Source organism: Sciurus carolinensis, chromosome 5 (genome assembly GCF_902686445.1).
Source record: "Sciurus carolinensis chromosome 5, mSciCar1.2, whole genome shotgun sequence".
Classification (NCBI taxonomy): Eukaryota; Metazoa; Chordata; class Mammalia; order Rodentia; family Sciuridae; genus Sciurus; species Sciurus carolinensis.
In genome coordinates, this window is record NC_062217.1 from 39,406,517 (window position 1) to 39,421,232 (window position 14,716).

The 14,716-nt window shown below is 49.0% G+C and overlaps 1 protein-coding gene across 3 annotated transcripts in view; it reads left to right on the forward strand.

Annotated features, from left to right (window-relative positions):
• The window catches only part of Cab39l (calcium binding protein 39 like), a 128,992-nt gene extending 122,456 nt beyond the window's left edge, over window positions 1-6,536 (forward strand). For 2 of the 3 annotated variants that reach the window (XM_047552382.1, XM_047552383.1), the window contains exon 11: window positions 4,199-6,536. In XM_047552382.1, the coding sequence (XP_047408338.1) occupies window positions 4,199-4,378 (180 nt within the window). In that variant the 3' untranslated portion in view covers window positions 4,379-6,536. The remainder of the gene's footprint in view (window positions 1-4,198) is intronic. The other variant, XM_047552381.1, reaches the window with a different exon arrangement.
• The last annotated feature ends 8,180 nt before the right edge of the window (window positions 6,537-14,716 follow it).

Genomic DNA, 14,716 nt, shown 5'->3' on the forward strand with positions numbered 1-14,716 from the left:
AATGTTTCCACTTTTAGTAATTTGAATCTGCTTTCTTTTTCTTTTTTTTTTTTTTTTGGTGGTGCTGGGGATTGAACCCAAGACCCCAGGACCTTGTGCATAGGAGGCAAACACTGTACCAGCTGAGCTATATCCCCAGCCTGTAATTTGAATCTTCTTTTTGGTCATTCTAGCTTACAACTTGTCAATTTTGTTGATATTTTCAAGGAATCAACTTTTAGTTTCGTTGATTCTCTATGTAATTTTTCTCTCCTCTGTTTTGTTTGTCTCTGCTCTAATCTTTCCTTTTCTTACTTTGGTTTAGTTTGCTCTTCTCTTACTAGCTCTTAAGGTGTAAAGTTAGGTTTTTGAGCTGCAATCTTTCTTCCTAAATAGAGGCATTTTTGTCTATAAATTTCTAGCTGAGCACTGCTTTTGGTACATCTTCTAAGTTCTGGTATGTCATTTTCATTTTCGTTTGTCTCATAGTATTTCCTGTATCTTTTTTTTTGTGATACTGGGGAGGGAACCCAGGGGTGTTCTACCACCAGCCCTATACCCTCACCCTCTCTCTGAGACAGGGTCTTGCTGAGTCACCCCTCTGGCCTCTAACTTGAAATCCTTCTGCCTCAGCTTTCCAAGTCGCTGGGATTACAGGTGTACTCCACCACTCCTGACTCAGTGTTTTCGAATTTCTCTTCTGATTTCTTTGTTTCAGTGGAACTTAGGGTACTTCATAGCAAAGAAAGTCCAAAGAACAGCTCCTTCTTGTCACTTCTTATTACTCTTGACCTGCCAAGTGGAAGTTTGGGAGATCCTTTTCCTTTCCTGTTAAGAGTCCCCAACAGGCCGAGGGTTGGCCTTACTCTAGATAAGCAGTGAGGCCGCCAAGAGACGGTTCCATTGTGAGCCACTAATGACCACAGGGACCATGTTTCCAGAGGGTGCTCTGCACTTCTTAAAACCTGCTGAGTGAGCAGGAGCCCCAAGACCTTGATAGGAACTACAGAAACATTAAGAATCAGCATACCTTATGTGTATCATATGTATATGAGAGAGAGAGAGGGGGGAGAGGGAGAGGGAGAGAGACAGAGAGAGAGAGAGAGAGAGAGAAAAGGAAAGAGAAGGAGAATACAATTTCAGAAATGAATTTTTCAGGGCTGGGGATGTAGCCCAGTGGTAGAATGCTTGCCTAGCATGTGCAAGGTCCTGAGTTCAATCCCCAGTGCCACCACCAAAAAAAAAAAAAAAACAGGAAAGAAAGAAATTGTCCATGTAAGCTGACTATCAGAGATTTGTAGGATTTGGTTTCCAATTCTGAACCTCGCCTGGCAAAATTTTATCACATTTTATCAGTTTTCACAAATGGAGACAAGCACCTTTCCACCCCAGCTTTTAGTTCTCATTAGCTCCATGAGCCTGGCAGAAGTGCTAATCCTGATTGCTGATACCCACTGGATGCCAGCTGTGTGCTATTCTGACGTGTGTATGAGAATGCATGTGGTATTCTCATTAGGCCTCACTGTTGCCTGATAACACATAGGTCCTGTCCTTTATCCCCATTTACAGATGAAGAAATGGAGGTGCAGAGAAGTCAAGAAATTTTGCAGGACCACATAGCTATGAAGAGGTGGTGCCAGGGTTTGGAACCAGGCAGGGCACCTCAGAGTCCATGCTTCCACCATGCCACGTGGTCCAGCTTCTTAACTTCATGAAACCTCTGTCAGTGTCCTCATTTATCAGATGTGGGTAGCAGTTACCATACTTCAGGGCTGTCGTGTGGATTAAGTGTTCTGATGGGTGCCAAGCATTCAGCCCGGGGAGCCCAGTAGGGCTATGAATGGGCAGCAGCATGTCATGTGTCCGTGGATGTGAGCGAGGGTGACAGGGCAGGGACAAGGCCCTAAATCAAGGTCAGAGCTCCACCTGTGCAGTCCCAAGTCCCCGTGCTGCGGAAGGCCTCAGGACACCCACCCGCACGCTGCTGGCGTCCTGCACGCCTCCTCAGCCCCGCCAGGTAGGGGTCCTCTTGCTGCTGGGTGATGAAGCCGGGGCTTGGCGGTGAGAAGCATCTGTTTACTTAGTGATCTGCCTCAGAATGACACAGGAGGCACAAACAGGGCTCGGTGGCTTAACACCCCTGGGCTCCATCACTGGTACCAAAGGGAAAAAAAAAAGCATTTGTTTGTGGCAACACTATGAGTAAGTAGGAGAGTGGGTCTGAAACAGGAAAGGCCTGTGCACTAGTGTCCCAGAGTCTGCAGGGCCACAGCTCCTGTCCTCCCACGCTGTTCCCACAGCCCCCATCCCACGTCCCTGGTCTCCCCGGGTGCAGTTCCACACCCCCGGGATACTCACTCCTGTCACCACTGCTCGTAAAAATTCTCTCACGACTCATGCCCTCCCCTTCCAAGTCCAAAAGCTGCCGTCTCCAGCCTCTTGGAAGCTCCTGCCGTCTTTTGTCCCCCGCTCTCCAGTACTTAACATCCTCCAGGAATGTCCTTACCCTCCACACTTGCTAGGGTGGAGGGACCTTGAAGGCTCAACCCCCCACGGCCCTGTGACCAAGCCCTGTCATGGTGGATTCACCATCCACTTGTGTGCTGCTGGGGCAGAGGGGCCACTCAGAAGCCCTGGGCCCTTCTGAGGAGTCCGGAGCCTAGAACAGGACACCAGAGTGCTGCATAGGGGTTAGGGACCTGTGATCTGTCTTCTAGGCGTATAGCTGTTATTGTAGTCAGCTTTTTCAGTGCTGTGACTAAATGACCTGACAGCAATAATTTTAGAAGAGGAAAAGTCTATTTTGGGCTCAGTTTCAGAGGTCTCAGTCCATAGATGGCCAACGTCTTTGGCCCTGAGGTGAGGCAGAACATCATGGCAGCAAGATGTCCAGGAGGAAAGCAGCAGCTCAGGACATGGCACCAGGAAGCAGAGAGAGAGAGAGAGCTCCACTCTCCAGGAACAAAATGTATATTCCAAAAGCATGCCGCCAAAGACCCACCTCCTCCAGCCATACCCTGCCTGCCTTCGGTTACCAGCCAGTTAATCCCTGTCAGGGGATTAGTGCACTGAGTAGATTAAGACTTTCATAACCCAGTCATTTCACCTCTGAACTTTCTTGCATTGTCTCACACATGAGCTTTTGGGGGAAACCTAATATCTAAGCTATAACAGCCATATATGTGGCAGTAACTAGGAAGTGTGTCTGTTAAAAGTAGTGCACCAATACCTTTTTTTTTTTTGGCAGTATTGGGGATTGAACCTAGAGGTGCTTAACCTCAGAGACACATCCCTAGCCTTTTTATATTTTCTAATTTTGAGACAGGATCTCACTAAGTTGCTAAGCGCCTCACTAAGTGACTGAGGCTGGCTTTGAGCTCTCCATCCTCTTGCCTCTTCTCCTCCCCTCACTGGGACTACAGGCATGCGCCACCTCACCCGGCAGTAGTCAAACTTTTAAAGTTCCAAGAAACCAGTGCCACTGGTCACTTACAGGGAAGAAAGGTGACAAGGAGATTGCTTGAGTACATTATCTCTTCATAAATAAAGTATAAAATGACGAGCATATTCAAATACTGTTTCCTGCTCATATTCACATGCATGTTTGGTTGGAGGAAATTAGTAAAATGTGCCCGGGAGATCATAGCTCACTGCTGAGGGCGGGTGCTGGAGAGATGGAAAGCAAGTTTGGTTCCATTTCTAATATTTTATTAATATTTATTAAAAAGAAAGATTTGAGGGGATGGGGCCATGACCCAGTGGTAGTGTGCTCGCCTGGCCTGCGTGAGACCCTGGGTTCAGCACCACATATAAATAAATAAATTAATTAATTAATTAATCAATTAAAGGACCATTGACAACTAAAAAGGAAAAAAGACTTGAAGCAAAATGACAAAACCTATTCAGTTTGCCCAGGGACTATGTCGATGTCTGTTATTTTCTGCTTGAAAGATTTCATAGTTAAATATATTGTCATAGTTTCATATTTAAAATGAAAACAAAGGAAAAGTCAAAACTATTCCCAGCTGGCTCTGATGTGCCCCAGGGAGCCGCCCAGGAGATGGTGACACTGATCTGCCGTCAGGAGGCTCTCTGCGTGTTCACAGCACAAGTAACACAGGACACTCTGAAAGTAACACATGAAAGTAACTCGCGGAAGGAGGGTCCGCAGGGTCCTGGCGTGGCCCCCGCCCCAGGTTCTCCTTCCCTTGTGTTTCAGGTGTTCGTGGCCAGTCCTCACAAAACCCAGCCCATTGTGGAGATTCTGCTAAAAAATCAGCCCAAACTCATTGAGTTCCTGAGCAGCTTCCAGAAGGAAAGGACCGACGACGAGCAGTTCACCGACGAGAAGAACTACCTGATCAAACAGATCCGGGACCTGAAGAGAGCAGCCCCCTGAAGACGCCCCCGGCCACAGCCTCGGTCCCCTCTGCCCGGTCTGCACGCCGCCAGCTCAGCAAGTCGTCATCTCGGGGAGGCTGTGGAGGTGCCCCTTTTTTCTCGGTTAATTGTTCAGGGTGGATGGAATCGTAAACAATTTGAATGGAAAAAAAATCAACCTCGAATAATAGATCCATTTCAATGAAGTCTGATTGTTTCTGTGAAATCAGAGCCGTTGCGTTAGAAGGTGATGGGGCATCACATAGGGGAGCTCAAATGGCGGGCTCCTCCGGTCCGGCGGGGGCCTAGGGCTGTGGCGGGGAGCTGGGAAACCCTTCTGCCTATCTGTGCCCGGACAGATGTCTTAAGGCGCAGGAAGATCCCCGAGGGCAAGGCTACTGGTGTGGGTCCTGTGTCTGCTTTTGTCCCTGCCCCATATCATCATCTTCTCCCACCCGCTCCGGGCCAGGGCTGGGGATTGAACCCAGGACCTTGTAGGCTAAGCAAGTGCTCTACCACCGGGCTGCACCCAGGCCCTGCCCAGGATCCTGACTGTAATTAATGGCTTCCCACCTCTCAGCTCACTTTCTACTCACTGTCCCATGGTCCTCCCATGCCCAACCCAGGGCGCCTTCTCCACCTGCAGTGGGTCAGCCCGGGAGCAACCGAGTAGGAGCAGCGTGGTCAACAAGGTCTGGTGATATAAAGGACCGGCAGGGTGGACCTGCTCACGGAAGAACTGCAAACAGGCGGTTCCAAATAAAGTCACTGCTGTTCCACGTTGGCTTCTGGAGGGTTGCTGATGTTGGAATATTTCATTCATAATTGTCACTATGGGAAGAATGCCTTGTGGTGACTGTTTTTTGAGTAGAAATCATTGTGTTGGGATTGTAGTGGGTACACATCATGGGTCCAGAGGGTTGCTGTAGGGGACTTCCACCAGGGATATCACCCTTGGAAAGGGAAATGATTCCTACATGAAAACAAAAATCCAAATGACTTAAGATTCTTTTTTTCCCAGCTGTGTCATTCTGTAACTATCCAAGGAGTCTTCCGTGAAAAAGGAGGAAATCTAAAACTCTTGGTCCCAAATGCTCACGGACATTTCAGGATAACTAAGAAGTTAATCTGTGTTCCTTTGAAAGGTCTAGAAACAAAAACATAAATATTTTTTTTTAAATTATGGCTTGTTTTCAGAATCAAATGTACAAAATGAAATTTTCAAGCTACTTATAAGACATTAAAGGTACGATGGCTACTCTGCATTTTCTGTAATTCTGTTTCTAAATCATGAGTTGTTCCCTTCCATGGGAACTCTCAAATTTTACAAGACTTGGGTGCTGTGTTCTTTCCTTCAGCCAGAGAGTTCTCCACCTGGAGAGGGGAAAGAAACGCGTTCTCCAGGATCAGTGTCCTTGGTAGATTTTGTGCCTGAAGAATGACCAGGCAGGGCCCCTCCCTTCTTGGCTGGGGTGCAGACCCCTGAGGCCGATGGTATGGGTGGGACCTGCCACACCTTCTCTTAGCAGCTGTAGCATGTGCCAGCAAGAGGGTCCGTGGCCGCTCCTGGCGGCCTGTTTTCTAATCACTGAAGTCACATTATTTTAATAACACTCCCTGGCAGCCCAGAGTCCTTTTGAATCTGACTTTTTCTGGGTTTGCTTATTTGATTAAAAGGGATGAGTATAAATATTCTTAAATGAAAGTGAAATGACCATTGGAAATGTATTTGGTTGCTTAATGCTGTTATGTAACATCATGGGACACATGTTTTCAATTGAAAAGTAAAACTTGTCTTTTTTTTTTATAAAGAAAACATTTTTTCCCCCCTTGAGCTTGAATTAGCTCTCTCCCAGAATCCCCTTCTCCTCACTCCATTCCATACCTGTGAAAAAGAAAACCAGCCTCCAGTGCGGTAAATGAAGTAGCTGGGGTTTTGTTGTGATGTGTTTGTAAATTATTAACTCAAAAGGGGGAACCGGAAGCTCACAGTCAACTATGTTTGCACAAAGATCACTGTAAATATTGTGAGAATTGAATTTTGAAAAGGTCATATTTAATAAGCTATTTCTAAAGCACATGTTTAAATAAAGACTGACTAAATAAGAAGCCACCACACATACTGGTCGGTCTCGTTCCTCTACGTGTGGGCCATGCCGCTGTGTTCTTGTCACTGCTCCAAACAGCGAAGGCCCCAGCCTTGGCAGGGTGCCAGGCTGCACTGAGACCCCCCACCCACGTCCTCCTTGTGCTGTGACATCTTGTGACCCTGTGCACATTCCGTCGACCAAGTGTTGATAACTGCCCAGGACCCAGCACCGCCTGCCTGGCACTAAGTCTCCACATTCCGGCACTGATGCTCACCATGGCTGAGACTCATTCTCGTGAAATATTTGAGGACACTGGGACTCTGAGCAATCTTACTATCCCAGTTATGATAGAACGTGCTAGATAGAGACCCAAGGTTACTGGAGGCCCAACTCCTGTTCTTTTTCCCCTCTTCATCCTCCTAGACCCTTCAGAACTAGGGAGGGTCAGGGTTGCTCTCCCTTCTGCTGCCTGGGAGGCTCCAAGGGTGTTGAGGTCCTTGAGTGAGGCCGGCAGGGACTGAGATCACAGTGTTCTTGGACAGGGCTCTCAGCTATAGCCAGGCATCTGCCCAAATGTTAGCGTTGCTCTTGGAGAAAAGGCTGGGCAGCACACGCCCTTTGTAGAATGTTCTGACTCTCATCTTCATGGGTTCTCATCCTCTGATGGCTCAGGACGGGGTGCCATATGTATACCCAGGGAGGAGCCGTGCGCATCTCAAAATCTTCATCCTGAGCCACAGTGGTTCGTCTGTGCCTTTCCCCTGAGACAACTGCTGTGAGACACGTTGCAGTCTGGAAATTACACAAGATCTAGAAATTGCACAAGACCTGGAAGTGACTGTAATAATGTGAAGGGAAATGGAATTCAAAAATAACTAGGACAGTTTTTCATGTGAAAAGATAGTGCTTTCATTCACAGACCTCGCTAGTCTATTAGAGGAAATTAATATTTTCTGTCTTTTATTTCTTTTTCTGTTTTATCCGAAAGAACATTCTATCTGCCATAATCACCCTCTTTTTGTAGGGTTCTTTCAGGAAGATTTTGGGTACTTTAGGGAGAGCTCACAGGTAGATAAAGGTCCAAAACATTCACCATGAGGAGACCTTGGAAAGCTAGACTTGGTCTGCCTGAGAAGAGCAAAACAGGCTGAAGATGGACGCGAACATGGGATGCGTTTCTGAAATTTGACAACTGCTGGTGTGGGGCTGCCATTGTCACAGGAAAGCCAGAAGCTGAAATTCCAAACCCTAGTTCTCATGTTCCCACAAAAGAAACTTCAGTGAGACACCAAAAGCCATGCAAGGGAACTTTATTATAGGTGGAAGTAAAGAACAAGCAAAGTGAGGCTCAAGCAGGGAGTACTCTCTAGAGAGGGCCATTTCCAAGCCGAGAACGACAGGGGAGACGGCGCTGTCTCCAATTTATTGCTGTTTGATGTTTACCGGGAGAACGGGGACCAGCTTCCGTACTCTTTGCCAATCAGGTGTCAACTCCTCCTTCACATTAGGCAGCGAAGTTCTTGACCTTAGTTGGTCCTCTCCGGGACTGTCATGGTGGCCATTCTATTTAGGGGGCCTTCATGTACAAGTCAGCTCAGTCAAGTCTCCACTTTACGGAGAACACTGAACTCAGACAGGGTCCCAAACAGCTGACACAGAGCCAGGGTCAGGTCTGACCCCAAAGTCTGAATGGGAACCAGGCTGCCAGTCCAGCCCTCTGCCCAGGCCTCCTACTTGGCTCCTCAGCTCTTCACCTGGAACAGGTACCTCCTTTCCTCCTGGCCCAGGAGGAAGGGGGAATCTTGGGTACCAGTCCCAGAGGGTAACTCAGCAGAAAGATTTTAGTTAGACTCATTCAAGGACTTCACTTCTCTTGGTTTTCTGATGCTTGGAAGATCAAATTAGACCTCAGTGTAGGGCAGAGGCATTTGATCTTGGATTTCGCCATCATTTGGAGCAATCCCTGTCCTCCACAGAGGCAGGCATTGATTTCAGCTGCAGTTCTGCACCTGCTGTGTTTTCTTGGCTTGCTTGTCAGTTACACATCACATTAGCCTAGATTTCCCGATAGGACTGGTTGACGCCCAGCCAACCATTCCTCCATTTCACGTTCCTCAGTGACCCAGGGCCATGGGGCTGCCTGGAGGCTGAGGGTCATGATGAATGGACGTCCCATTCCTCCCTGGGCCACGTCCTTCCCTCATCACTCCCTCCTCAGGGGGGAGGACATGCAGTTACCCTAAAGTCAAGTCATCACAAACACCAAGTCACAACCCTTTGCCACCAGTCAATTCCATGTGACATCATTTAATCACTGCACTGTGAGCCATCTGTGCTATTTTAAAATGCTGTGACTAGTGCTTGCTTAGGCAACGCACATCCTTAAAAATTGGAAGGACAGAGCTGGGTGTGGTGGTTCACACTTGCAAGCCCAGCAACTCAGGAGACCGAGGCAGGAGGATCACAAGGCCGAGGCCAGCCTCGGCAACTGAGCGAGGCCCTGTCTCAAAATAAAAAATAAGAACTGGGATTGTAGTTCAGTGGTTAAGCACTGGACCAAAGTACATAAAGCTCCAGGACCAAAGTACATAAATAATTAGAAGGATATGGAGATGACAAACATGGCCCTGTGCAAGGATGACATGCAAATGTGTCAAGTGCTCCAGGATTTTTTTTCTCGTGTGCAGAAGCTAGAGAGATCAAAGAAATAAAAAGGGACCTCACAAAAACAGAAGAGAGACCAGCAGAGTAGAGGAGGGTGATTGAGGGAAAGGGGAGGCACTGGGGAATGCAGTCTATTAAATTATCGATGACTTGTGCATGTACAGATGTGTCACAATGACTCCCACTTTTATGCATGATTATAATGCACCAATTAAAAAAAGAAGGGAGACCAGAAGAGTAGAAGATGGGGGAGGGGGAGGTACTAGGAAATAATTTTTTAAAAAATAAAGCATTGTGATCGTATGAACCCTTTGGGAAAACAGGTTGCAATGGACATTAATAATTTGTCTTTTAGGGAAGGTTGGGAAAAAATAAAATCACCTAATTTTAATTCTGAAATTTAAAACTTAAAAAAGTAACCAAAATACTCAAGCACAAATCTAGTCATTCATCCGACACCAGTTGAACTCTTTCCCCCTGCTGGTTAGGGATGGATCCAAGGAAAAAAACTGCTGAGTGGCACTGCGGAGTTACTGTAGGGGGCAGATGTGACGGGCAGTGGGAGTGGAGCGGTCACTAGTGGCCGACCGATAGAACGGCAGTACCGATCCTTCAGGGCCTGGACCGGCCCTGGACTGGGAGAAGCTGAAGGAGCAGGTTAGGGGGAACAGGGAACCCTGTCTACAACGGGGCCCAGCAGGTCTGTGACGACAAGGGACGTCTGTGACAACAAAGGAGGGCTGTGACCACAGCAACCCCGCCTCTTTCCTCCCCTCAGTCTGACCTGACTTGCTGGAGGGTCACCTGCATTCATAACAGTGCAGGAGAGAGAATTCTGGAAATGTGCTCCAGCTCAGCTGAACAGACTGGCTGGGAAGGCGTGTCTACGCTGGAGGAGGCCCAGCCGGCCATTCCCCCTGGGATTGTTAATGTGTCCTCTTACCGTCCCTTTCCACTACAAGGACCTCAGACCCTTTTTTCCTTCTCAATGACATCTACTCATGGAACCCATTTGGGCCAAGGAAACGGAACGACTTGAGCTTGGGTCACAGCCACACCCAGACTTCAATCCTGACTCCACTACTGGCTCTCTATCTCCAGAGTCTCTGAGCTTCTGTTTTCTACCTGGAAAACAGGCAAAAAAAAAAAAAAAAAAAAAAAAAAAAAAAAAAAAGAGGACCTGCCTCACAGGATTGTTGTGGGAATCAACGCAAATAAAGCACGTGACAGGCCTGGCTCATAGCAGCTGCGTCTGTGGCATCTCCGTCCCCAGAGCAAGAAAGGACCCCAGAGCAGAGTGAAGGTCAGGCCGTGAAGCGAGGCTGGCCAGGAACGAGGTGTGAGCGCGTGCAGGTTGTGCACACAGGAGGGACAGGGTCGGCCTTGGACGCCCCGCTGAGGGTTGGCGGGCGCCCGCTTCGTGCTTTGAACGGGACCCTTTCTGCTCTGCACCGCGGCTTATCTTAAAACTGACCGGACGGGGAGGTCAGGGGTCAGGCTCCAGCGCTCCTGGCTTGGGGCTTGGCGACTCCTCACTTGTTCCCAGCGCCTTCAGAGTGGCCTCCTGTCTCCTCCCGCAGGACCCCAGCAGCCCCTAACCAGTTGGAGGAGAGGCGCACTCTGAAGGTCCCTGGTGAATCCTGAGAACCCTCCACCATACCCGGGCCCAGGGATACCCACCTTATCCACCGCACCCAATGGGGCCTATGGCAGAGCCTTATTCGCCTCCTCAGGGGTACCCTGCCCAGGATATCCACAGGAGGCTGGCCGGGTGCCCTCAGGAGCCTCCGGAGACCAGTGCATGTGGTGGGAAACCGAAGAAGAGATGACCTGGGTTCGCCCACTGCCTCCACCTGCTGGGCTGCTCTCTGCCACTGCTGCCTCTGAGCCATGCTTACCCCATCAGCCCTGGCCTCCTGCCCAACAGCTCCGCCACACCTCCAATGGCGTGCCCACCGGCTCCTCTGATTGTCCACAGACACCTCTACTTTCAACACCATGCGATTCTAGATTAGTGAGCGTTGCTGCAGTTTAATTCCGTGACTCGATCTTTTCAGTGTTCAAAATTCACTTCCTGGGCTGGGGGTATAGCTCAGTTGGTAGAGTGCTTCCTCCAAAGCACTAAGGCCCTCAAAAATCTATTTCTTATTGATCTTTAACAAATGTGTTCAACGACTCTCCTTTCATTTTTTTTTTTTTGCCAAAGGCTTAATTATGAAAAATATATATTTATCAATTTTAAATTATACATTCAAGTTAGTGATGAGATGTATTGAACATCACTGAATGATTTCTCTGCTAACACCTGCACCTTTCAATAAATTTGTCCAAACCTCAAAAAAAAAAAAAAAAATTGACATGAGTTTTCTGTTTTGTTTTTCTTTTCTCCCTCTCCCACTCCTTAACCTTGGGGGAAGCAAGATAATCTTCCTTGCCATCCTAGGTTCAAGTTCTCTGTCCTTGAGCACACACCCACCACAGGAATGAAGTGATTGAGACTTCCAGGATGGCACCAGAAGACCTAAGAAACAGCTATCTTCCAAATCTACAAGTGAATTGCGACCCCTGCCAAGGCCCGCCTGGAGTGTGGCCTTTGAATCCCCTCTTTAAAAGTCCCCTGTTCCCCTGATAGTCAGAATCATAGCTTTGGACAGGAGCCCCTAGTGTTTCTCCTCTGTTAGCAGAACAGTAAAATTTCTTTTTCCTTTTTCTCAAAACCATGTCCTCATTATTGGATTGACATCAGGGACAAGGACTGAGTTTTTGGTGGCAGCTTCAGGGGACTTTAAGCAGGAAGTGATGTGACATAGGCATGTCTGAGCCAGAAGGCTCTGGAGAAGCAGGAAGAGGGGTGGGGGGGGGTGAGGACCTTCTAGTAACAGCCAAAGTGGACTTGCTGCCTGCTGTTTGGCCCTGTTAGGTGCTCAACGAGTGTTAGATCCAGTCCCCGGGGGAATGTACTGTTATTATCCCAGTTTTATGGATGCCGAAACAGGCACAGAGAGGGTCACTGACTCAGGATTGCACAGTAAGAAAGGTTGGTGGTGCAGGATTCAAACCCAGATCCAGAGGTGGCAGTGTGGGTGTGTGAGGCTTGCTGTGGGCTGGGCTCGCCGCCGCACCATTTCTACAGGAGACAGGTCTGATGCTTGGGGTGACCTGCTCGACAGGCAGGGAACTGCAGGTGAAGGCCCAGGTGAGTGTCCAGCGCCTGGAGACATCATCTGCACATGTCCAGGTGACTTGGACAAATGAACCTGGACTCAAGGAAGGCAAATCAAGAAGTGTCCACTTGGGGGTCACCAAGATTTAGGGAGCTGAGGTCTGAACGGGAAAGAAGTGACTCATTCCTCACTGTTGACCACCAGCCAAGGCCTCACCGTGTCCACGTCCCAGCCCACCCTCTTCCTGATCAGGACCCCGGCATCAGGGACAGACGACGCGCTCCCAATCTCAGGGCTCGGGGAAGGGGTGAGGCCCCTACTGCAGACTGTAGTCCCTTCTGTGTAGAGGAGCACCGCCCTTTCTCCGGGCGCTGAGCATGACATTCACATGGCCGAGACCGGCCCTGCTGAATGAAAGAGACTCTGTGCTGCCCAGGGTGTGGGCGGGACGGGGAGGGCGTGGCCCACAGCTGCCCTGCGGCATCTGGCAGCGCCAGCGGTGCCCTTCACCTTGACCAGGACCCTTCCCTAGCTGAGTGGCCTTATACAGTTGTCAACTTGCTGTGCCCTTCTGAATCCGGGTGCGACGTTTGATCTGCAGCCAGGAGACACATCTACAGAAGGCCAGGGCACCGAGGGCTGACGGACCCCTCACTGTGTCACAGGAAAGCCTCAGATGGCCCTGGCCTCACAGTGGTGCAGCCACACTCTGTCCCTGAAACCTCAACTCCTCCGCAGGCTGGATGCTGTCCCCACTCTTCAAGGTCCCAGGAGGGGAGGTCGTCTCTCAGGGCCCTACCAACCCCAGGAGGCAAATCAGCCAGTCAACTTGTCATAAAATGAAGTCTCCACAGGACTCCTGCCTGGGGGGGGTGCTGGGGTGGTGACCAGACCCCTGGTCAGTGCTTGTGAAGGAAAGCTGCAGACAACCAAGCAAGCCCCCGCCCCCAGGGATGCCTCCGTGTCCGGCCTGCAAGTGTCCTCCCTTCTGAGGAGGCTGAGCTACCAAGGCCAGCTCCCAGGTCACTCAGTTGAGGTCCGGATCTCCAAGGGGTATAGAAGGAGGAAGGACACATTCCTGACACCCAGGGACATTCGCTGCCATATCCTGAGGTGGACGGGATAAGGGGCTCCACATCTGCTGGGCACAGAGGACACCTCTCGCCTTGAGGGACGTGTTTGGCCCTGGGGTGCATCAGCATGTGTCTGCCCAAAGCCTGAGCCCCTAACCTTTCAGGACTGTGCTAGATACCTCCTAAATCTAATTCAGAGACAACTGCCTGCGGCAGAGGGAAAGGTCTGTGCTTCAGAGAAACAGCTCCACTGGAAGCCGCAGAAAGTGACAAATGAGTTGCAGCAAGAACCATTGTGATGCGACAGTTCTTGGAGGTGTTAATTGTCACTTCGGTTTTACTGATTTCCTTGCAAACTTTCCATAGCCATGCTCCTCCAAATCCTCAGCCCAACTTCTTTATATAATAACACTGATGGGCTGGGGGTTAAGTCAGTGGTAGAGCCCTTGACTAGCATGCTCAAGGGTCTCAGTTGCATCCCCCGCACTGCAAATTAATTAACCATTTTTTTAAAAAGCTAGGTATGATGGTGCACACCTGTAATTCCAGAGGCTGGGGAGGCTGAGGCAGGAGGATTACAAGTTCGAGGTCAGACTCAGCAACTTAGACAGGCCCTAAGCAACTTAGCAAGATCCTATCTCAATATAAAAATAAAAAAGACTGGGGATGTGGCTCAGTGGTTAAGTGTCCCTAGGTTCAATCCCTGGTACCAAAAAAACAAGAATAAAAAATAAGTGTTTTCCATACATTGCTGTGGAGGTTGAGCCCACAGATGTAACTGTCTTCCTCTTCCCTCTCTACACACATGTGCAGCTTCTCTGCTTCTCTTCTCCAAGCTGGGAGAAGAGACACCCTCCTCTTCCAAGATTAACCCATCTGCCTTTGCCTTCAACACTTTTCCTCCATTTTTCTGGAAAATAGAAAACTTATTCTCCGTTGATGAATGAATAAATAAAATGTGCTGGAGCCATACAATGAAATATTACACAGCCGTAAAAACAACCGAAGCTCTAATACATACTACGACTTGAGGACATGATGCCAAGTGAAAGAACATAGGCACAAAATCTTGGTCCGTTTTCTGTCATTGTAACTGTATCTGACATGGGGTAATTAATCATCAATAGGAATTTATTAGCTCAGAGTTCTAGAGGCTGGAATGGCCGTAATCAAGGTTCCAGCATTTGGTGAGGCCTTTGTGCCGTATCGCATGGTGGAAGGCAAAAGGGCAAGAGTTTCAGTAAGGGGACAAACTGCCCTGTTAGAAAGCACTGATCCCACCCACGAGGCGGCACCCTCACGACCTCCTAAAGGTCCCACCTCGTAATTAGTTTACGTTGAAAATTAAATTTGGAGGGGACGAACA